This window comes from Sorex araneus, chromosome 6, assembly GCF_027595985.1.
Source record: "Sorex araneus isolate mSorAra2 chromosome 6, mSorAra2.pri, whole genome shotgun sequence".
NCBI lineage: Eukaryota > Metazoa > Chordata > Mammalia > Eulipotyphla > Soricidae > Sorex > Sorex araneus.
In genome coordinates this window covers 2,961,907-2,985,654 of record NC_073307.1, presented here as the reverse complement: position 1 = coordinate 2,985,654, position 23,748 = coordinate 2,961,907, and the positions used below count along the sequence as shown (strand labels likewise).

Sequence of the window (23,748 nt, the reverse complement as noted above, 5' to 3'; positions counted from 1 at the left end):
TTCCTAAAAAAAAAAAATTTATAAACTTAGAATTTCACCTGCCCACATACTAAATTCCGCAGGATGGGTATGTCGTTCCCAACATCCTCCCTTCTGAAATCCGACATACCATTTTGTTGGTAAAGACACGTACAGCACCTGGTCCGGACAAGGTCAGACCCGAACACCTGAAGAACCTGCTGCCAGTACTCATCAATACACTGGCTCGGCTCTTTACACGCTACCTGTCTCAATGCAAGATTCCTTCCCAGTGGAAAACCAGCAGGACCGTTCTGTTGTACAAGAAGGGAGACAGCCATGACATCAGTAACTATTGGCGATCTGCCTGTTGTCTGTCGTCTACAAGTTGTTCACTCGAGTCACCCTGAACAGAATAGGCAGAACACTAGATAAAGGACAACTATGTGAGCAAGCTGGGTTCCGAAAAGGATTCAGCACGATCAACCATATCCACACAGTGACCAAATTCATTGAAATTTCGTGAGAGTTCAAGATGCCGCTCTGTCTAATGTTCATCGATTTAAAGAATGCCTTTGCTTGTGTTGAGGATGAAGCGGTCACTGAAGCCCTAACCAAGCAGGTTACAAACTCAGTACATCAGGATTCTCCGTGAGCTGTATTATGGATGGATTCGCCACCAGGATCTCACCATTCTACAAGGAAGCGATCATCAACGTAAAGAGAGGGGTTCGGCAGGATGATACCATTTCACTGAAACTCTTCAGTGTCACCCTCGAGAACATCATGCGATGACTGGAATGGGAAGGAATGGGAGTGAAGATAGACGGTCGGCAACTACACCATCTCTGCTTTGCGGATGACATCATCCTAATAACATCAAACATTAGCCAAGTGGCACGAATACTGGCCAACTTCAACAGTGACTGTGGAAAGGTCGGATTGCAGCTGAATCTCACCAAAATGATGTTCATGAAAAACGAACTAGTACCTGGCGTTCCATTTGCTCTCAACGGAACTAACATCTCCGAATGCAGCAGCTATGTGTACCTGGGTTCGAGAACTCAACCTAAGGAACGACTTGGCACCAGAACTCTGCAGGAGGAAGAGAGCAGCGTGGAACACCTTCAAGAGCATGGAAGAAGTTGTTAAGAGGACAAAGAACCTCTGGCTCTGGACACATCTTCTTGACTCCACCATTCTTCCTGCACTAACATATACCTCAGAGACCTGGGCCCTACGCAAACAGGACGAGACCACTACTCGGGTATCCCAAAGAGGAATCAAAAGAGCTATGCTTGGAGTATCATGTTTCACTCAAGTGAGAGAAGGAATCCGGAGTTCCAACCTCTGTCAAAGATCGAGACTCAGAGACACTGCCTCGTTTGCCAACGTGTCGAAAATCTGATGGGCCAGACACGTAATGCGATTTAGAGACGACCGCTGGACTAGAGCTGTTACCAACTCGATTCCACAGGATGTCAAAAGAACGCCTGGCCGCCCACCTACGAGATGGTCAGACTTCTTCGTCAAGACCCTGAACGAATGGTGTGGGGCTCTTCGTGTTCCTGGAGCAAGCAGAACGCCATTGGGCTACACTAGCACACGACAGGGACGAATGGAGACATTCTTGGCACCTGCTCAAGCAAAACAATGAGCAACAGGATGAATGAAGTTTGATGCAATTTTGTTGTTGTTGCTGTTGTTTTTGCTTTTTGGGTCACACCTGGCGATGCACAGAGGCTACTCCTGGCTCTCACTCAGGAATCACCCCTGGTGGTGCTCAGGGGACCATATGGAATGCTGGGAATCGAACCCGGGTTGGCCGCATGCAAGGCAAACGCCCTACCCGCTGTGCTATCGCTCCAGCCCCAGTTTGATGCAATTTTATTGCAACAATTTTACCAAAGACAAAATCACCAGAAATTGTATTATTCTCAGGGAATGTTGATTAAAGTGACCATTCTAGAGGCAGGTCATTACTGGACAATGACCCTCAGCAAGCAACGGATTATTTTCTTGATAGGTTTTTTTTTTGGGGGGGGGGAGTGGGGCGGTGGTTCACTGCTAGTTTCTTCATGATTCTCGTCACTGGATCCTCGCTGGGCCTCTGAACAGCCACGGCTGGCCGGGCGCCTTGCCTAGCTCACAATCTATATTCATTCCTCTGATTACTGACTTCTCACTTCTTAATTATGCTACACAATTAGAAATAAACTTAAATAATGTAACTCACTACACACTGAACTGAATTGAAACAAAAGATTCCTCAAAAAAACCCCTAATGACTAGTCATTGGTAGGAGAATCTCTACCACTCTCTTATCTACGACCTCACCAGATGGTACAAATACCACAAAAGTCTATTCATCATTTTTCTGGAATGTCCACACTAACGTCCTTTCTCTGAAAACAGGCTAAAGCCTTTAAAAACAAAGTCAGGGCCCGAGAGTACAGTGGGCAGGCGCTTACCTTGCACGCGACCCAGGTTGGATCCCCAGCATCCCCTAGGGTCCCCCAAGCCCCACCAAGGGCGATCACTGAGCACAGAGCCAGGAGCAAGCCTTGAGCACTGCTGGGTGTGCCCCCAACAAATAAAAACAAACAGAAAATTAGTGGATGTTCCCTGCTCAAAACCCACATTCATTCACAGTCAAAATAAAACACCCTGGCAACCCTTTTCTGATCTGGTACTTGCACTTCACAGCGGGTAGGGCGTTTGCCTTGCACATGGCCGACCTGGGTTCGATTCCTCTGTCCCTCTCGGAGAGCCTGGCAAGCTACTGAGAGTATCCCGCCTGCACGGCAGAGCCTGGCAAGCTACCCATGGCGTATTCAATATGTCAAAAATAGTAACAAGTCTCACAATGGAGACGTTACTGGTGCCTGCTCGAGCAAATAGATGAACAACGGATGGGACAACAGTGCTACAGACAGTGCTACTTACACTCACACTGGCCCTTTGCTCACTCCTTGCAAGGTGCCAAGAACACTCCTGCTTAAAACTTTCTGTTTGTTGTGACCATAGTTATAGTCCAGCATGTAAGGTGGTTGGTTGTCTCGCACGTGGCTGACCTGGGTCCCATCCTGGGCATCCCGTACGGTCCCCCAAGCACTGCCAGGAGTAATTCCTGAGTGCAGAGCCAGGAGCATCACTCAGTATTGCCCCCGAAAATTAGAAAAAACCCAAGTTCCTCTAATTGAAAAAACAAAACAAAACAAGTCTCTCCCTCTCCATGCCCTTCCCAAGGGGTCCGGGCCACTTGCTCTTTCCGTGCCATCACCTGCAATCACCAAGTCTGAAAGCACTGCTCTTACTCCCTTCCTGCCCTTCCCCTTACAGCCCCGCACCTGACCGTTGCTCTCCAGTGGTCCACAGGCTCGCTGTTCTTGTCCAAGGGTGGGAGAGAGTACAGGAATGAGTGCCCGGAAATCACTCAGAGACCTCAGGAATCACAGCACCAGAGACAGCCGGTTCCCCTCCAATGACTAACTCCAGCATACGAGCCAACTAAGTACAATTTAAAATAAAAACAAGCTCATCACCAGAAAAGGAGTAAGTAAGATCCCTCTGAACCTGTGAAGGGAAGCAGAGATACCGTTTCGTGTAGATTCCGCGCACTGAGCAAGAATGTTTGCATACCAAGAACTGCAGACGCTATGCATGAGGGCCCAAACTCAGTAGCCAGCTAACTGGATTCAAATGACTCAGAGTTAGCAGCAGTGAATTCTGGTCTTGGTCTCTTCATGTATAACATGTGGACAGTAACAGACTCTACCGTAGTGTTGTGAAAACCAAATAATGTATACCATATTAAACCCTTAAATGTTATTTATCATTTACTATGAAAGTCCATGGGACCAGAGTAATATAACTTTTATGTATTATTATTATTTGTTTGTTCGGGGATACAGCCCGCTTGGGGCTTATTCCTGGCTTATGGATCACTCATTCCTGGCAGGCTCGGGGGAACAAATGGGGCCCCAAAGATTAAGCCCGGATTGCCTGCGTACAGGTGAGCACCTTACCCACGGCACTATCTCCCCCGCCCCCCGCCCGTGTGACCCTCGCCACCACAACAGCAGTGCCAAAGGAAGGGCATGGATGAAAACGCCCCTGCAGAGGCAGCTAAGGGGTCGAGATGCCTGCCTGGCTCTTACACCTGCTGGACCCTTGTGTTTGGCCCCTCAGCATCGCCAGGAGTGACCACAAGAACTGAGTAAACCCGGAGCAGCAACACCCCAAAGCTCAAGTTTGGAGTTGTTTCAGTGCGTATTCTATGATGTGAGGATACGTGTAATTTAGTCCTTAAAGGCCAAGATCACAATGATCAAAACTAGTTGCTTGCTTAACGGGCAGAAAGTGTGAAACACTGAAAGGCAGAAAGAGCTGACAACACCCTCAGCTCTCCCGGGAGGAGGGAGCATCTGGGATCTGTGCGTCATCACGGAGTCATCCCACGCAGCCCCCCCGACCCCAGCCTCACTGGGCCACAGCACCAAAGCTGTGTGCTAGCCACATCGTGCCGAAATCAAACTGACCCTCAGAGCACAGAAGGTGGCTTCCGCCCTCGACACGGTGCAGTGTGAATCCTCACAGCCCGAGGTCTAATCCGACCGTAGGCCGCTTGGACTCCAGATCAGATATATAACCCAGGGCCTCGCTGGGAGGTCGCAGCTCTGGCCTGAGACCTCGAACCCCAAGATCTGCTACACAGTTGCCTGAGAACGGAGGCCCGGCTACTGTATCTCAAGCCCAGTGGAACAGCTACAAAGTAAACGGGCTCAAAACTCCCTGACTGGGAGGAAAAAAACCCACAAACCCCCAAGTGACCTGTCCACAGCCACAGGAAGCCCAGGCCTGCGCCTTTGCCTGGGACAGTGAGGAGCAGGGGGGATGCCAAGGCCCAAACGACCCCCAACCACAGCGTCTCACCGCACTCTCAGGCCGGGCTTCTGGCATGCTCAGGTGTGGTGGGGCCTCCCGGAGCTGGGTCAGACCCCAGGCCCAGACCCCAGACCCTGACCCAAGACCCAGATCCACACTCCAGGCCCAGCCCCAGACCCCAGACCCCAAACCCAGACCCCAAACCCGTCAGACCCCAGACTCCAGACCCCAGACTCAGACCCAGATCCCAGACCTGGACCCCAAACCCAGACCCAGACTCAGGCCCCAGAGCCAGATCCAGACCCAGATCCTGACACCCAGACCCAGACCCAGACCCAGATCCTGACCCCGACCCCAGACTCTGACCGCAAACCCCTAACCCAGACCCAGATCCCGGACCCTGGCCCCACACCCAGACGCAGACCGAGAACCAGAACCAGACCCAGACCCAGACCCCAGAGCCCAGGTCCCGCGCTGGGGAATCCCTCGCTGCCGCGCCCACCTTCCCTCCGCACCTGCGCTTTCTATGGGGGGAAAAGGCATTTTGATGCACCTGCCCCAGCTGGAGGCGGGGACGCGGGTGCCGGGACTCCTGCCGGGGCGAAGTCCCTGTGCGACCCCCAGCCCACACTGCGCGCGGCTTGCGGGCCGGGGTCCCGGCGCGCCCCGGGAGTCGGGGGTCCCGGCGCGCCCCGCGGGGATCGGGGGTCGGGGGTCCCGGCGCGCCCCGCGGGGTTCAGGGGGTCGGGGGTCCCGGCGCGCCCCGGGGGTTCAGGGGGTCGGGGATCGCGGCGTGCCCCGGGGGGATCTGGGGGTCTGGGGTCTCGGCGCGCCCCGGGGGGATCCGGGGGTCTGGGGTCCCGGCGCGCCCCGCGGGGATCCGGGGGTCGGGGGTCCCGGCGCGCCCCGCGGGAATCCGGGGGTCGGGGGTCCCGGCGCGCCCCGGGGGTTCAGGGGGTCGGGGATCGCAGCGTGCCCCGGGGGGATCTGGGGGTGTGGGGTCCCGGCGCGCCCCGGGGTTCAGGGGGTCCGGGATCGCGGCGCGCCCCGGGGGGATCTGGGGGTCTGGGGTCCCGGCGCGCCCCGCGGGGATCCGGGGGTCTGGGGTCCCGGCGCGCCCCGCGGGGATCCGGGGGTCGGGGGTCCCGGCGCGCCCCCGGGGTTCAGGGGGTCGGGGATCGCAGCGTGCCCCGGGGGGATCTGGGGGTGTGGGGTCCCGGCGCGCCCCGGGGTTCAGGGGGTCCGGGATCGCGGCGCGCCCCGGGGGGATCCGGGGGTCTGGGGTCCCGGCGCGCCCCGCGGGGATCCGGGGGTCGGGGGTCCCGGCGCGCCCCGGGGGTTCAGGGGGTCGGGGATCGCGGCGTGCCCCGGGGGGATCCGGGGGTCTGGGGTCCCGCAGACTCCGGGGGTCGGGGGATCGCGGCGCCCCCGAGCGGATCCGAGGGCCGGGGGTCCCGGCGCACGCGCTGCCCCGGCCCGCGCCCCCCGCCCGACGCTCCTTACCCGGCGGCCGCGGCTCGGGCCCCGCGCGGGCAGCGCCAAGGGGGCGGCGGGGCCGCGACAGCCCCAGACCGGAAGCGCCCGCGCGTCACTTCCGGCCGCCGCCGCCAAAGCTGCCCCGCGCCGCCGCCGGGCCGGGCCGGGTTCCGAGAGCCCGAACCCCCGCGGGCGGGCGGACGGACGGACGGACGGAAGGCGCCGCCGAGCGCCGCAGCGGTGAGTGGCGACGGGCGCGCGGCCCCGGGACGGACCGACGGACGGACAGACGGAACTGGCTTCCGGAGCCGCGTTTCCCGCGGGGCGGGGCGGGGTCGGGGTCGGGGTCAGGGGGCGCCGTCGGGGGCGGGGGCGGGGTCCCGGTCAGGGGCGGGAGGGGGGGGCGCCGTCGGGGGCGGGCGGGGCCGGCGGGGTCCGGGTCTAGCGGGGACGGGGTGGGGGGGGCTGCCGTCGGGGCGGAGTCGGGGGGGGGCGCCGTCGGGGGTCTGGGGCGGGCCCTCGGGGCCGGGGTCACACCCCCCTCCCCCGGACTGGGGTCTCTCCGGGAAGGGTCTGCACTCGCAGGGCTCGGGGTCCCTGGGGTGCTGGACCGGGTGACCCAGAGCTGCTGCTCCGACCCGCGGCCTGGGGGCCAAACAGCACCTTTCGGACAAGAAACCGTGGCCGTGGGTGTGGGTGCATGTCTGTGCACACAGACATACGTGCACACAGACATACGTGCACACAGACATACGTGCACACAGACATACGTGTGCACAGACATACGTGCGCACAGACATACGTGCACACAGACATACGTGTGCACAGATGCCCGTGTCCAGTGCGCTGCGTCCATGCACTTCCACGGTCACAGGGCCGGACCCCAGCACCGCGGCCGCCGGGAAGGGAGGCCTTGGGGAAGGGGCCTTTGGAGTGACCGCGGGTGGAGCTGGAAGGTGGGTAGAAACAGGAGAGCGAGAAGAGGAGTAGAGGTGGCAGGCGAGTGAACAGGGAGTCCTGGGGAAGGGAGGAACCGAAACTCTCGGACCTTCCTTGGGTCTTCTAAAGCGCCAGGACAAGGTGGGCTTTATTTTGAAGGGAGGGAGAACCCTTCATTTTTGAGGGGCCCGAGGAAGGAAACTGATCCAGGAACACAGACGTGGCAACGGTGTTGCTGTCACAGAGAATAGAGAAGATTGGTGCTGTGGGGGCGAAAGCAAAGTGAGAAGTGGACAACCGGGCGCGGGAGGGGCCTGGCACGACACTGCCCGCTGCCCAGGTGGGAGGGGCAGAAGATGGAGGCCTGGGCCCAGCCCGTGGAGAGTGGGGTCGCCCAAAGCGCGGGACAGGGTCCTCCGCGGGGAACTGTTCCTACGCTCGGCCTTGGACGTGACTGAATGTCCAAGGGCAAGGGGGCCTCTGAGCACCAGGAAACCGGCGGTGTGGGCCTGGGGCCGGACGGCATCTGCCTGGAGAGGAAAGTTGGTCATGTCGCGTAGAAAAACTACCAAGAAAGGGGCTGGAGCGATAGCACAGCGGGGAGGGCATTTGCCTTGCACGCGGCTGACCCGGGTTCAAATCCCAGCATCCCATATGGTCCCCTGAGCACCGCCAGGGGTAATTCCTGAGCGCAGAGCCAGGAGTGACCCCTGAGCATCGCCAGGTGTGACCCAAAAAGAAAAAAAAAGAAAAGAAAAACTACCAAGAAAGGAATTGGTGGCACGAGAAGGATGGCCCCTGACGGCCCCTCGGACAGTGCCGAGAGCCACAGCAAGTGAGGTGCGCAGAGCAGCCAGTGAAGAGACGGTCTGAGGCGGGGGCAGGGGGAGCCGAGGGCCGGCCCCGAGGGACCTTCTGCAGGAGGAAGTGGGTGACCCCCTCCTCCCGGCCAGCCTGCCCCTCGCCCCTGCTGTCTCCCAGGGCTCTGCCGGGCCAGTGCTGACCCTCATGGGACCTTCAGGGCAGTAAGGAGACCCTGCTGGCGTGAGCTAGGGGCCTGTGGCACCCAGGAAGGCCAGGGTGTTTGGGGACGCGGGACAGGAAGGCTGTCACAGGTCCGCTCGGAGGGAAACCTGGTTCTGATGGACGGGTAAGATGGAATACGGGAACTTCCACACAGCGTGAGGCAGCAGGGAGCCGTGTTGAGTCTCGAGATACACCGCGTGGGGGCCAGGGCGGTGGGCCAGGGGGCCAGAGCACACGCTTTGCAGCCAGGAGCCCCCGCCTTGAGCCCTCGGCACCCCCACGTGTGGCCCGAAACGCACAGCGAGAGGAAAGGAGCCCCGCGGGGTGGCCTGGGGCGGGGCACATTCCGCGAGTCCCTACTCGGTGCCAGCCCCAGCTGCTGCCCGTGTCTGAGCGGCCGCCCTGTGGGCACCAGAGACCTCGTGCGGCGTCTTGTGCTTTAACCTCTGCACGGTGAGCAGCGCCCGCTGGGCTCTGCCAGGAGAGGGACACGCTGCAGGCCAGGCCCGAGTGACGGCGCTTGGTCTCAGGGGTGATGGGGACGGGGAAGGCGGAGTGGCTGCGCGGGAGGGAGGTGCTGGGCTGACTCTCCGGCTCGGGGGGAGGAGGCCCGCGAGGAAGGAGGCTGGCAGTGGCGAGGCCCGGTGAGTAGGAGGCAGCAGCCGGAGCCTGCCGGGCTGGAGAGAGAAAATGACAGGCTTGGCCGCAGGGCGTCGGTCCGGCCGTCCAGGGCCGTCCTTCTAGCAGGACGCTGCATCCACGTGAAGAGCAGCCCCTGCGCACGGCCCCCGCCCGCCTCTGCCCGAACTGCGTCAGCAGTGGAGCGTGCCAGACCCAGTTGGCGTCTCCCCCGGGTGCGCGGGGAGGGGGGCAGGCAAGGCGGGCCCCGCCGCCTCTGGGGACTGCCAGGGAGTCGGGGAACTCCCGGGGAGACTGAGAAAGTAGGAGGTGAAACAGGTCCCCTAATGGGTCCGCTGGGGAGGGTCTTTTCCTGAATCACAGGAGAGGCCAAAGCGTAGGGTGTGGCCCCCGCAAGAGAAATGGAGAAAAGGCGTCTGACATACTCGACTTTCCGGGGAGATCCTGCTACAGGGTGACCAGACAGGATGGGAGGGGCGTGACCCTTCAGATGCCACGGAGCCGCCGGGGACAGCCCAGGAATGGCCCCTGTTCCTCGTTTCTGGGTGGGGAGTGGGAGAGGCAGATGCTTCCTTCCTCTGACGGCTCCTCTGCGTGCCAGGTGGCAGGTCACTCCCTGCGGGAGGCCCCGGAAGGAGCAAGGAGAAAGCCCCGGGTGTCCTTGGGTGGCGGGAAGTGGGTGAGTGGGCGAGAGGCCGCCTGGCTGGTGAGCTCTGCGGGCCAGGGGTCTTCACTGGGCGGAAGTGGGGTGCAGGCGGGGAGGGGCCGGGCCGATGGAACTCGGGTGCTGTGGGCAGCCCCACCCTGAGCCCCAGAAGAGGTCCTGAAAGGCTGCGCTGGTGGCGGGGCGGCAGGGAGTGGGTGACAGGTGGCAGCTAGGTCAGAGCGGAGACAGAGAGGGAAGAGACCGTAGTTTGGTAGGGACATTTGGTCACCTGCCTGCATCTGCCGTGGACAGTTCCCAGGACACGGGAAGAGAGAACTCATTCCGCAGCCCCCGCTGCCACTCCCTGCACACTGGCATCTCGGGGGTTTGTTCTGAGGCCACGCCCAGTGGTCAGGGGTCACCCCCCGGTGTGCCAGCCTTGCCCACCCGCACTTTCTCAGCAGCCCATCACCGGCATTTTGTAAATGATGATTACCAATGTTCTGACATGCTTATTTTAAAACCAACTTTAAAATCAAGCTTACACTTAAAATATTAAATTTCTTTCACATCACTGTAACAGAATAATATTCCCGTAGATTATTAGGGTCAAGGATTCTAGAGTGTCCAAAAACGTAACCTCACACTGTATCAACAGGTCCTTGTTTTTGTTTTGTTTTGTTTTTGCTTTTTGGGTCACACCCGGCGATGCACATGGGTTCCTCCTGGCTCTGCTCTCAGGAATCACCGCTGGCAGTGCTCAAGGGACCATATGGGATGCTGGGGATCAAACCCGGGTCGGTCGCATGCAAGGCAAATGCCCTAGCCGCTGTGCTATCCGCTGCGGCCCACAATAGGTCCTTCCTAAGTGAAAAATTAGAAAGAAATTTTGTTATTTTCTCCCTGCATCCCGTGTGGAGCCCACCAGGCGGGAGGTTGCTTGACCACCGCCTGCCCGCTGTCCTGTCGCGCCCAAGTGCAGAGCCAGGAGTAGCCCCTGAGCATCGCTGGGTGTGACCCAAAAAGGCAAAAAAGCCACAAAAACAAAACAACAACAGCAACAACATGGACTCCGAGCTTGTTTCTCGGTGTATCGATGTCAGTGATGGTTTTTCTAGTCTCAAGCCCTGTGCTCAGTGCCTTATAACGCGGACTGTCCTGGATACGCAAGGGCTGTGATCTCACCCGTGGATGTTTTCTTCCGGTTGTCCGTGGTGACCAGCACCCTGAGTGATTCTGAAAGTGCCCCCTGGCCCTGCAAACCTCAGGCACAGGGCACTTCTGAGAACCCGGCCTTTGCTCACGTCACTTCTCGTGCCTTCTGGAGCACTTGAAGAAATAAAGCCTCTGAGTGTGTGTGTATGCGTGTGTGTGCATGCATGTGTGAGTGTGCGTGCATGCATGAGTCTGCATGTGTGTGTGTGTGTGTGTGTGTGTGTGTGTGTGTGTGTGCGCGCGCACGCGCACTCATGCGCATGTGTTTCTGTCAGAGTTGGGGAGGGATTAGAGTAGACGGGGAAGGAACAAACAAAATCCATTTTCAGGCTAAGCTTTCATATGCCAAGATTCAACCTACAGCAGATTTTAATGGCTTTATAAACCCCTGCAAATGAGAGATTATGGAGGGATTGCTGGCAGATCCTTAGCTCCAGCACGAAGGGTGCTGCATTATTACGATATTAACCTGGAGGAGAGAAGGCAATTTCAAGCCACGGCATATTCATCAAAGGATCGAACACAAAGTATACATTTTTATTTTAATAATTCCTTGCCTAGGGAAGCATTTGGAAAGGTGACAGCCAGACGTAGGGCCACACTAGACTAGCTGAAAACAAAACTTTTCACTGTCTTAGAATTTCCTGAGCCTTTGATGTATGATAGCTTCGCTGGGCTTCAAGCTCCTTCTGACACTTGGCATAGTCACAGGCCCTAGGGGAGAGTTTACACTTGCATGTGTGCGCGCGCACACACACAACACACACAGGGTGCCATCCGACAGGACTTGCTTCTTAAAGACACACAAATGCACGTGATACCACCTCCCAAATGTGACCCATCAGCATTATCACAGGTGTGTTTCCGAGACATGCAGACAGACGGCAGAGAGAGAGATGGAGTCAGAGCTGCAGCAGCCCTACAGTCTACGACCTGGGCTTCCCAGGACACCCCCGCCACCACCAGTACACACACACGCACACGCATACACTCCACTCGCATGCATGCACTCTGTGTACACGTGTGATGGAAATGAAATTTGAGAGATCTGGATAGCCATACAGTAATTTTGATCTGAGCACGTCAAGAAAGCATGCACTGAACTTAGTAATATTTTAAAATCGAATTAGGAAGAGATTCTGTGTCGAAGAGTTTTTCTGGACTTTAGGAGTGGGTGTAGGTCCACAGTCTGTCTATGTGATGACGCTTTTGCTTCGGGGAAAGGGACTAGATATTGGCGGCACGGGTAAGGAGAACCTTTCCCTTCATCTGTGGTGACCTCCCGGGCGTTTGAATGTTGCGTCATGCGTACAGCATACACGGGTCTGACCACAAGCGACAGGACACAATAGGTCAGCTTGGCCAGCTCGCGGCTCCTGTGCTCAGGCCCTTCGTCTCTTCCCTCTCCTTAGGTGCTGGCCATGGCCGCCACCGTGAACCTGGAGCTGGATCCCATCTTCCTGAAAGCCCTGGGCTTCTTGCACTCCAAGAGCAAGGACTCTGCCGAGAAGCTGAAAGCACTGCTGGACGAGTCCCTGGCCCGGGGCGTCGACTCCAGCTACCGTCCCGCCCAGAAGGTACCTGCCACCCCGGCGGGGGGAGGGTCTGCCCGGTGCAGTGGGCACTGTCCGGGCCCCGCGGACGGTCTGCCGTGGGGTCTCAGTCTGCGGTCAGCGTTCCTGTCCGGGCCCCGGGGTCTCAGTCTGCGGTCAGCGTTCCTGTCCGGGCCCCGGGGTCTCTGTCTGCGGTCAGCGTTCCTGTCCGGGCCCCGGGGTCTCTGTCTGCGGTCAGCGTTCCCGTTCGGGCCCCGGGGATGGTCTGCCATGGGGTCTCTGTCTGCGGTCAGCGTTCCTGTCCGGGCCCCGGGGTCTCTGTCTGCGGTCAGCGTTCCTGTCCGGGCCCCGGGGACACACTGCCTGGGGGTCTCTCTGTCTGCAGTCAGCGTTCCTGTCCAGGCCCCGGGGATGGTCTGCTGTGGGGTCTCTGTGGTCAGCATTCCTGTCCGGGCCCCGGGGTCTCTGTCTGCGGTCAGCGTTCCTGTCTGGGCCCCGGGGACACACTGCCTGGGGGTCTCTCTGTCTGCGGTCAGCGTTCCTGTCCGGGCCCCGGGGACACACTGTCTGGGGGGTCTCTCTGTCTGCGGTCAGCGTTCCTGTCTGGGCCCCGGGGTCTCTGTCTGCGGTCAGCGTTCCTGTCTGGGCCCCGGGGACACACTGCCTGGGGGTCTCTCTGTCTGCGGTCAGCGTTCCTGTCCGGGCCCCGGGGACACACTGTCTGGGGGGTCTCTCTGTCTGCGGTCAGCGTTCCTGTCTGGGCCCCGGGGTCTCTGTCTGCGGTCAGCGTTCCTGTCTGGGCCCCGGGGACACACTGCCTGGGGGTCTCTCTGTCTGCGGTCAGCGTTCCTGTCCGGGCCCCGGGGACACACTGCCTGGGGGGTCTCTCTGTCTGCGGTCAGCGTTCCTGTCCGGGCCCCGGGGTCTCTGTCTGCGGTCAGCGTTCCTGTCCGGGCCCCGGGGACACACTGCCTGGGGGGTCTCTCTGTCTGCGGTCAGCGTTCCTGTCCGGGCCCCGGGGTCTCTGTCTGCAGTCAGCGTTCCTGTCCGGGCCCCGGGGATGGTCTGCCGTGGGGTCTCTGTGGTCAGCATTCCTGTCCGGGCCCCGGGGTCTCTGTCTGCGGTCAGCGTTCCTGTCCGGGTCTGTCCTAGCAGGGCAACCCTGCTACTGAGTCTCTCCCTCCCTGGGCTTTGCGTGACTCTCACACCATCCCGAAAAGCGAGTGGACGCGGGCAGGGCCGGGGGTGGGCAGGGGTGCCCTTCTCTAGTACTTTTGGGGATGAAGCTGCTTATTGATGATGTTTATTAGTTTCTAATTCATAGCGAATAGAACCTTTTTAAAGCCACTGAACAAAACATTTACTTGTAATTATTCTGTAAGACTCTAAGGGGAAAGAAGTGGATGTTGTGAAAGTGCTCGGCCCCAAGCCCGGTGAGGGTGGGGACGGTGACTCCTGGCCCGGCGGCTGCTGGAGCTCTCGCGGGCCAAGGCCTCAAGCAGCACTCTGTGTGCGGAGCACGCGCCTGGGGCCAGCCGTGCCCCTGCTACACCTGACCGGCCCTTTCCTGGGTGGTACAGTGGGGGGCAGCGTCCCAGACGCTTTGATTTGCAGGTGGCAGCTGGCCCTCGAGGGGCTGTCCCCGCGCCCCCCTTTGCAGTCGGAAAACCGCAACCACAGGACCTACGACTGCATGTTCCACTTGCAGTGAGCCTCGCAGAGTTTTGCAATTGAAAGAAACGCATAGCGTTTTTTGGGTTTTTTTGGCATTTTGGGTCATACCCGATTCTGCTCAGGGGTCACTCCTGGCTCTGTGCTCAGGGACTGCTCCTGGGGACCATATAGGATGCCGGGAATTGAACCCGGGCCAGCTGCGTGCAAGGCAGACGCCCTCCTACTGTCCTGTTGCTCAGCCCCAGTGTGTGCTTCCCAGCACAGGATGGGCCAGAGCACGGGAGATGGACCTGCGTGGGTGGACGCCTCAGGGCCCTTCCAGCCACGGGGGCTCAGGCCTCCTGCTCGCGCACCCGGGGGGGAGCGAGACGAGACTCCTGCCAGACAGGCCGAGTCAGAAGGGTGTCGCCCGTCCCCCTGAGCCCCGCCTCTCGTATCTCGGCCGCTGGTGATCCCCGAGTACTGCCCGCAGAGTCACCCGCCTCCCCGCCAGCCCCCGGCCACCGCAGTAGGCCCCCAGTCAGGCCCATCAGATGCACGCCGCCCCGAAGCGCACACTGCCGGTCTCTGCCACTAAAGCCCCCGGTATTGGGGACCCTGGGACAGAAGGAAGTCCCTCTGTCCACGCGCGTGCACGGGTGGCAGGGCCTGACTGAGAAGGATTCTTGCCGCGGTCTCCCGCCTGCGGCAGCCGGACAGTCTCTGGGGACGGGGCTGCACCCGCATTGCCGGCAGACACAAGCTCCTGCTCGCAGCGGCGAGCTCGTCTGTGACGCCAGAGCCACAGCCCAGCGGGAGCCGCAGTGGGGGGGCGTCTGCGGGGCTGGGCGGCAGCTTCCCGGGCGGCGGCGGGGCCCGAGTGCCGCATGTTCAAGTCTCGTGTGTATTACAAACGGTTTCCCGCCGCTTCCCTAAGGCAGTGTCGGGCCGACACTTTCCCGAGAGACCCAGAGTCGCGCTTTCCATCCGGGCTGGTGTCCGGGGCTCTGCTCTGCTCGGGTCAGTGGGGTCCCTCGGGGCCACCCCCAGCCCCGGCACGGCCCTGCTGTCTGCCTTCTCCCGAATCCACGCGCCTTTTGCTCCCGAGTCCCCGGCCCCAGGGAATGGCCCGGTGTGGCCCCAAGCCCGGACGAGGCTGTGCTCTGCCAAGCGGCGGGAGAAGGTGGGAGTCCGTCACTCCGGTCGGGACTGGGTGGGCAGTGGCCTGGCCGCTCCGGGGCACTGCAGGGTGCGGGAACGTGGCCCTGTGGCGGAGCGTCGGCTGCGTAAGTGAGGCCCTGGCACGGCTGCCCCTGCCAAGGGTAAACACGCGTCCTCGGTGATGGGCCGCTGTGGGCATCTGAGAGGTGGAGGCGTTTGTCCCTACAAAGCCGGTCAATGTGACGGTCAGTCAGGCAGCCCCAGGCCCTAGGAGCCCAACGTCCCTGGACGGTCGGGGAGCAACACGGCATGCGTCATTATCCCACTGGGCCACTGGGCCGGGTGAGGCAGGCACCACTGAGCCACCCGACCTATGGGTGCGTCCAGGGCCAGCGTGCCGCGTGGAAGAAGCCAGGCAAAAGCCGCATGCAGGGCACTCACGGGCAGTGCTGAGACCAGCCCCGGGCAGGCTGGCACGAGGCTGCGGCCGAGGGCCACGGGGAGCCTGTGCTTTCCCCGCAGGGCGTCCAGGCGTCACCCTGCGGGCTGTACCTCGTCGTCTCCTCGGGGAAGCCCACAGGCAGGATGGCACGGCCCAGACCTGCCCAGAGGCCTCGCCTGCAGCCGCCTGGCTGAGGTCTGTGCCGTGTCTCGGGTGGTCGGTGACGAGCCGTGTCTGGTCACTTCCAGGACGGGGAGCCCGCCAAGCTGTCGGGCACGAAGCCTGTTTCCACTAAGCAGGAGCCCAAGCCGGCGTCCGCCCTCCCGCCCGGCGGCAGCAATGGCAAGGCCCTCGCCACGGACAAGGCCAAGAAGGAGGCCGAGAAGAGACCGGCCGACAAGGTGAGTGCCCGCGCCTGCTCGGCTGCTTGTGAACAGCCGCCATGCCAGGGCTGTGCTCCGACCTCCATCATTTCCTCCCAGTTGGCTCGCGGCACCCTGGCTCACAGCCCTGTCCCTGCTGGCCTTCCGCGCATGACCCTCCCCCCGCCCCCCCCGAGTGTCTGCGGGCCCCACCAGGCGCCCAGGACCCCCTGCGGCAGGCTCTCAAGGGCTGTGCTCATGGCCCTTTGTCACTCCCTTGCTGTGTTCCCGTGTGTCCCACATACGGGGGACGGCCTCTCGGCTTGTCCTTCTTCCCACTGACCACTCGATGCCGTGCCCTCTGGTCCAGCCAGGCGCAGCAGGTTGCTGAGCCGAGTGCTGTTCCTTTGTGCACGGGGGCCACGGCTTCCTTCCCGCTCCTCTGTTCCTGGGCCCCAGACTGTCCCCAGGCCCGGACACAGTGACTAGTGCTGCAGGGAGCCGTGGCACGCTGTGTCTTTCTGAAATAGTCGTTTCGTGCCGAGAATTGGATTCGTTTATTTTGTTGCCTCTTTGCTCGGCCAGTGGCATTGACTTCTGGAAGATGCCTCCAGAGCCAGTCTCATGAGCAGTTCTTTCCACCAGGAGGAATCGGTCCGAACTTTAGGCCAAAAAGTTCGAGGCTGGAGTGATAGCACAGCAGGTAGGGCGTTTGCCTTGCACATGGCCCACCCGGGTTTGATTCCCAGCATCCCATATGGTCCCCTGAGCACTGCCAGGGGTGGTTCCTGAGTGCAGAGCCAGGAGTAACCCCTGTGCATTGCCGGGTGTGACCCAGAAAGCAAAAAAGAAAAAAAAAAAAACGATAGTTCATTTTTACTTCTTTTGAACATATTTTCAGTGACAATGGCTCATAACTTAAGATATCTCAGGACAGGACATACTTCAGGGCCTTGCATCCAGCCGGCCCGGTTTGTTCCCTGCTCCCCCGCGCAGACCCTGAGCCCGCCAGGAGTGACCCTGGCTCGAGCCTGGAGTCCCACCTGTGCTCCACCGGGGAGGCCCGAGATCCCTCCCCTCCAAAAAACACCAATTTTTAAAAAATATTTTGAATAGAAAATAATTATATTAGCTTCTCAGTGTCTCGGTCCCTGACTTCCGATCGGGAAAGTGGGGCCCAAATCCGATGGCCTGCCATGAGGAACGCAGGGTCACCTGTCCTCGCTTACTGACCCCCCACGGTGGTCTCTGCTCACTGTGGCTCCTCGTCCACCGGGGCCCTCCCCGTGAGTGTGGCCCCCCTCCCGCGCCCTCTCGGGGCCCTGGGGCGCGCTGTGCTGTCCCTCCCTCCCCCCATGTCCTCGTGGGTGCTTTGCGCAGATGAAGCCCGACGTCGCGGAAGGGCCGGATGTCCCCAAGAAGCCGCGGCTGGAGAAGCCGGAGACGCCGTCCGCGCCCATCACCGTGCAGAGCAGCCGCGACCTGGCCACGGCCGACCTCTCGGGCTTCGAGGAGACCAGCGCCGACGACTTCGCCATGGAGATGGGGCTGGCCTGTGTCGTCTGCAGGTGAGCTGGCCGCGCCGTGCAGCCACAGCCCCGGCGGGCACGGGCGTTGCGTTTATTAAAACTGTCACTGTTGGAAAGCAGATCCCGGCCGTCCCCGTCAGCCGTCCCCGTCTCGGGCCTGGGATGACCGGAAACGAGTGTCCCGATGAGCTGCTCTCCCTGAGGCTGGCTCTGGCGTCCCTCCCGCTCTGTGTGGTGTGACTGTCCCCGCAGCCTGGGCTTGGGGAGGCACCTGCTGCCGTGCTCGCGGGGACGCTCCGCCCGCCACCCGCTTATCGTCGCCTCCCTTACCAGGGTCGCCTTGTTCCTCCCCTGGGCTGTCGACACGGTTGAGGCAGTGAATTGGCCTGTCACTCCCCGTCAGGCAGGGTACTGTGTCACTCCCCGTCAGGCAGGGTACTGTGTCACTCCCCGTCAGGCAGGGTACTGTGCACGCTGTTCCCGTGAGAGCATCACAAGCGTCATCACATGGGAAATGACTTTCAGTACCAGAGTAACCGGGTTTCAGGCTTCCTGATGGCAGCACCGTCTGCTCATGGGTCTCCCTGCCCGCCCGGGGGACGCCGCCCTGTCCTTCGGCCCGGACAGTGGGGCTCAGCTCCTGGCCATTACCAGGAAAGGGAACGTCCGCCGGGATTCTAAATAGGCTCATCGGTCGAGGCGCCCTTGTCTTCAGATGGATTTGTTCCAGTCTTGATTCGCCACGAGGGTTAGCCTTTCCCATAAGGAAATAGGGTCGTGACCGGAAAGGACGCGTAACTGCGCCTCCCGCCGAGTCTCGGCGGGTGGACGGGGCTGGCTGAGCAGCCTCGCCGTGCTCCTTCCAGCGGGCGGCTCCGGGAGCACTGTCCAGCCGTGCCCTGGCTCGGGACTGTTAGGTCCCACCTTGCAGGCGGTCTCACTCACCCGCGGAGGCCCAGAGCAGCCTGGGACAGTGCAGAGGCGTCTCCCAAGGCGTCACCGTGTCGGAGGAGGAGCCCGAGTTGGCTGCCTTAGGAGGTCCCACCCAGGAATGGGGAGGACGCGGGCAAACACGGTCGCTCGGGCACTTGATAGAAGTAACGGTGAAAGGAGCGAAGTCTCCGGGGCCACTGCCGGGACTCGCTGCCGCGGCCTCCTGGGGCGGTCCCCGCCCGGGGCAGAAGCTGGGAGCTGGGATGGTCCCGTGGGCCCCTCCAGGGAAGGGCGGCCTCTGACGGTGCGTCTCCTCAGGCAGATGACGGTGGCGTCTGGCAACCAGCTGGTGGAGTGTCAGGAGTGCCACAACCTCTACCACCAAGACTGCCACAAGCCGCAGGTGACCGACAAGGAGGTGAACGACCCGCGGCTGGTGTGGTACTGCGCCCGGTGCACCAGGCAGATGAAGAGGATGGTAGGCCGCCCCGCCCCCCCGCCCCCTGCCCAGCCATGCCCCCTTCCCCGCCCCCCACCCAGCCACGCCCTCCACATCGGTGTGGCCTCACAGCGACAGCCGGAACCTTAGAGACAGCTGAAAATGGACCTTACTTAAGTCATGATTTAAATGTTTGTGTGTATCATAATGTGATTTGCCTTTTTATGCCTCGAACCATATTCTGTACAGGATTCTCCACTCAGGCTTTAGCTAACTGGTGTTTGGGTTTTGTTTGTTTTAGTGAGTAGGAGAGTTCGCTGGAAAGTAGGGAGGCAGGAGAAGGAGCTCCCACACGCGAGGAACTGGTGTGGGACTAGGCTGCTCTTTAGCTGTTCTGAGACTCTTGAACAGCGGGGCTGGCTGGGACCCGAGCCCGGGCCATCCTCACGCATGCGGCCTTGTTCTGTGTAACAGGGGGCCCAGGCACCCGACTGCAGCTCTGGCCTCCTCTGGCCTCCTCTGAGCACTCGGCTGGAGTTAGCGTTTATTCGGCACCGTTGGTTTTCGCAGGCGCAGAAAACTCAGAAGCCGCCGCAGAAGCCCTCCCCCACGGTCACGTGTGCCGCCCCCACCGTCAAAGACCCGCTGGTGAAGAAGCCCGAGCTCAAGCTCAAGCCGGAAACGACCTTCCTGGCCTTCAAGAGGACAGAGGTCAAGGTGCGTGCGCGCCGCTGTTCTCTGGGGCTTGGCGGCTGGTCAGTTGACCGGGCTGCAGCTCCACGACGCACAACTGTGTCATGGGCAGCGCCAGGCCTTGGTGCTGTCCGTCGGAAAGGCAGACCGGCCTCCCCCACCCACACGAGGGCGTCTCTGCTTCCTTGTCTCCCTCTGCCTGTGCGCGATCGGGCAGGCCCTCGGCAGGCCCCCTCTGCCGTCTCTGAGCCGTCCAGCTCTCTCTTCAAACAGGAAGCGAGTGTTTTTGTTTGTTTTTGTTTGTTGCTTTTTGGGTCCCACCCAGCGATGCTCAGGGGTTACTCCTGGCTCTGCACTCTGGAATTACTCCTGGCGGTGCTGGGGAGACCATATGGGACACCGGGGACTGAACCCAGGTCAGCCGCGTGCAGGCAAACGCCCTCCCCGCCGTGCCGTCGCTCTGGCCCCCCAGGGAGCGGGTCTGAGTCTGAACTAGCTCTGCCCTCGGCTGCCGCGCGTGGCCCCTCCCACTGCGGGTTTGCTCTGCGGCTCATCAGCTCCCGCTCTGAAGAGGATTTCTTGCTGTGTGTTCTTTTCTCCCTCCTATTCGTGAGCTTCCACAGACCCACCTCTTACACCAGGGGCCACCTCACCCACTGAGTGTGTCGCTTCTCTTCTTCCTAAGTTTCACTCCTGAAATCAAACCCTTCGTTACTGATATAGCGGGACAAACGTTATTCTAGCCTAGTAGCCCAAAGAGAAGCCCTCCCGGATTGCACATTCCGGCACTGAAGGTGGGAACAGAGTCAGCCTCGGGGGCCGCGCCCCCTTTGCACACCACCAGCCCAGGTGCAGGCCCTGGCACTCCGCAGGGTCCCCCAGGCCCATTAGGGGTCAGCCCCAAGCGCTGCTAGGGGTGCCCTCCTCCTGCCCCTCCCCCCACCTGAAAAAAACGCAGAAACTTGTGGGTCGACCTTAAAAAGCTCTGAAGTTACTCCTTTGCCCTAACAGGCCTGAGTGACAAGGCTCAGAGCCCTGGGGGGGGGGGGGTAGCACGGCTGGCTGGACAGGGTCTGGGTTCCACCCTGGCATCATAGAGAGAGGAAGAGGCAGGAAGGGGGGGCAGGTGGAGATTTTCCAAGGAAGGGTAGATCTATGAGGAGCGTCTGCCACTTTCATGTAGAAACTTGGTAGACTGAGATGGAAGTCAGGCTGATTTCCCGAAAGGCACTGGAGTGGCTGTGTCCGGTCTGAACATTACACTAGGTCATTACACTGTTTATTTTTTAAGAGCTCTAGCATGAATTATTGTTTTGAAAATTAAGGACTTGACTATGATCTTCTAATTAAGAGGTTTGATTTTTTTTTTTAAGTGAAACTGAATACCCCTTTTCTAGGGGAGGGAAATCTCCATATACGTGTCAGAAACTCTGTGTGTGCTGTTCTGCTGTGTCCTGGTGAGGCGCCCGCCACTGTCACCGCGGAGACGCCGTCCCGGGATGGCGCGGGGACACAGCCGGACGTGCACTGCTGCTTTCATCCCGCTTCCATCCCGTCAGGGCTGAGCTTTCGCCCCCTTCAGATGCGCTTCCTTCGGTGACGTGTCCTGAAAGATCACTTGCCACTGGCCGGGAGGTCTCATGTGTGAGGGAGAAACGGGGAGAAGACGTTCGCTCCCGGAGGACCTGAACCCAGAGCCCGGCACCCGTGCCCGCCCTCATCTTTCCCTTCCTTCTCCTGCTTCCCCGGGAATCGGGATGGCTCGTGCTAGGCTTGTTGGTTCTTTTCTTTTTTGACTCAAGATAGTTTTTATTGGGACTTATTTAGGAGTCTGGGGAGGGGGAGCGTGGAACACGTGCTCCAGAGAACACGGCTCCTCCGGAGTGCCCACAGCAGGGGCAGACGGGCAGGCGAGACACGTGTGCAGGGGAGAAAGCGGGTTTGACAAGCAAGGATTACCTCTTACAGATTTATGTGTCAGAGTGTGGTGACACTATTGTCACTGTCACTGTCATCCCGTTGCTCATTGATTTGCTCGAGTGGGCACCAGTAATGTCTCCATGGTGAGACTTGTTGTTACTGGTTTTGGCATATCGAATATGCCACAAGGAGCTTGCCAGGCTCTGCCTGCGGGCGGGATACTCTCGGTAGCTTGCCGGGCTCTCTGAGAGGGACAGAGGAATCGAACATGGGTCAGCCACGTACAAGGCAAACGCCCTACCCACTGTGCTATTGCTCCAGGCCTGTAACACTATTACTGAAAAAAAAAAAAAATCTACCATTTTTCAAAGTCTGGACAAAAATCTAGACTCCTGAAATTAACCCCTCAGAGCACTGTATTTTGAGCACTTGACACTGCTTCGGGATGTCTGGGTGCAGGCCGCACAAAGGCTCCCCCGTGGGAATGGAGCTCAGAATGGAGCCGGGCAGAGTTTCAGCGTGGCAGCCGCCAAGGTACTGTTTGTGGCCTGGCTCTGTCCCCTCGGTGGGAGCGTGGCGCTGCTTTGAAGGGAGAAGGGGGGGTTCCCTGCATTCTGGGAGAGAGAGCACTGTTCCCTGATGGGCAGGGGACATCCCCGAGTCAGACGATGGCGGCACGGTCTCTGTTGGCTTTCCTAGGCCAGGGAAGTTCCGTGGAGAAGCGTCTTTCTAGTCCGAGTCCCTGGGGCGCCTTGGAGGCAGTGAGGGGGTCTCTGCAGGCCGCGGGGCCTCGGGCCGGGCGCTCAGAGCTCACTGCGCGTGTGTGAGCCCCGGGCCCAGCGCCCAGCACCGCGGGAGAGGAGAGGGAGAGCGAGGGGGGACTCTCGAGTGAGCACCGTCACAGACGGAACCTCGGGCCTCCGCTTCCATCTGGCCTGCAGCTTGTCCAGCCGAGTCCTCTGTAGTGGGCGCGTGCAGGCGCCTCTCGTGGAGTGAGCCTGCGGCGCACAGTGCTCCTGCAGGCCCGGGTGCGGTTATCTGGGTTCCCAGGACTGGAGTCTGCTGTAGGCTTGGTCCCTGGGCCCTTGAGCAGAGTCCGAGGGTGAGGTGTGGACTGCCTCGTGGCTGGTGTCTCCGTGGCGGGGACGGAGCCCAGGCGGGGGTCTGACCTCCCCGCCCTGCTCGTGACCGCATCTAAGAGCCGTTCAGGGAGCCGCTGTCGGGCTGAGGCGGGACTCGGTGCTCACAGCACCTCCTGGAGCCGACCCGAGCACTGTCCGGGGTGCCCAGCGAGCAGGGCAGTGGGGGCCAAGGCGATTCCACTCACTTTGTCTTGGGAGTCATCAGGGCAAGAACACGGCAGCCGACATTTCCTGCTTTGGAAATAGCCGATTCCGTCAGCTCGGACTCTGGCTGTGTCTTACAGGTTAATTCCTCACGGGGCCATTGTTGTCGGGGGCCACACTCGGCAGTGCTCGGGACTTGCTCGGGGCCCCCTTCTGGTGGCGTGGAGGACCCCGTGGGATTCCGGGGCCCGAGCCCGCGGCGGCCACGTGCAGGACAAGCCCTCGCCCGCCCTGCCCGCGGGGTTGAATGTCTGTGGCGTCTCGGGTCCGAATGGCTGACTAGACGTCTCCGGGCACCGGGGCTGACGTGCCGTTTCCTCTTCCAGCCGTCCACGGTCGTCTCCGGAAACTCCTCCAGCGCCGGCGTTTCCTCATCGGTGACCAGCGGCCTCACGGGCTGGGCGGCGTTCGCGGCCAAGACTTCCTCTGCGGGGCCGTCCACAGCCAAGCTGAGCTCGGGGGCCCCGAGCAGCAGCGGGAAGCCGGCCCCCGCCTCGGCCAGCCAGAAGCCCGTGGGCCTCACCGGCCTCGCCGCCTCCTCCAAGGGCGGCCTGGGCGCCAAGCTGGGCTCGGGGGGCGGCTCGGCCCCCGCCGCCCCCCTGAAGCCACCGCCGCCGCTGACGCTGGGCAAGGCGGGCCTCAGCCGCTCAGTCAGCTGCGACAACGTCAGCAAGGCTGGCCTGCCCAGCCCCAGCGGCCTGGCGCCCGGCGGCCAGCTCGGAGGCAACGGCGCGGGGGGCCCGTCGGGGCCGGGGGGCAGCGCCACGGGCAAGGCGGCCTCCGAGGCGGGCGGCGCGCCCTCCGCCTCCCTCAAGGGACCCACGTCCCAGGAGTCGCAGCTCAACGCCATGAAGCGGCTGCAGATGGTGAAGAAGAAGGCCGCCCAGAAGAAGCTCAAGAAGTAGCGGCTGGCGCCGGGCCCCTCCCCACC

General features: G+C 60.9%; 2 protein-coding genes across 2 annotated transcripts in view; one reads left to right on the top strand and one right to left on the bottom strand.

Moving 5' to 3' along the window:
• Positions 1 to 6,442, bottom strand: part of GSTCD (glutathione S-transferase C-terminal domain containing) — a 74,633-nt gene extending 68,191 nt beyond the window's left edge. Inside the window, exon 1 of the mRNA XM_055142215.1 lies at positions 6,349 to 6,442. The gene's annotated coding sequence lies outside the window, so the exon portion shown is untranslated. The remainder of the gene's footprint in view (positions 1 to 6,348) is intronic.
• Positions 6,430 to 23,748, top strand: INTS12 (integrator complex subunit 12). Its single transcript, XM_055142216.1, has 7 exons — positions 6,430 to 6,561; positions 12,199 to 12,363; positions 15,844 to 15,996; positions 17,338 to 17,525; positions 18,738 to 18,897; positions 19,429 to 19,575; positions 23,144 to 23,748. Exons 2-7 carry the CDS (start codon positions 12,208 to 12,210, stop codon positions 23,720 to 23,722), a joined length of 1,383 nt encoding a protein of 460 aa, XP_054998191.1. The 5' UTR covers positions 6,430 to 6,561; positions 12,199 to 12,207; the 3' UTR covers positions 23,723 to 23,748.

Excerpts from the sequence above, each read along its gene's own strand:
- INTS12 (XM_055142216.1), top strand. The coding sequence starts at position 12,208 with ATGGCCGCCACCGTGAACCTGGAGCTGGATCCCATCTTCCTGAAAGCC. Across the intron at positions 15,997-17,337 it reads AGAAGAGACCGGCCGACAAG|ATGAAGCCCGACGTCGCGGA; the intron begins GTGAGTGCCCGC and ends TGCTTTGCGCAG. Across the intron at positions 19,576-23,143 it reads TCAAGAGGACAGAGGTCAAG|CCGTCCACGGTCGTCTCCGG; the intron begins GTGCGTGCGCGC and ends TTCCTCTTCCAG.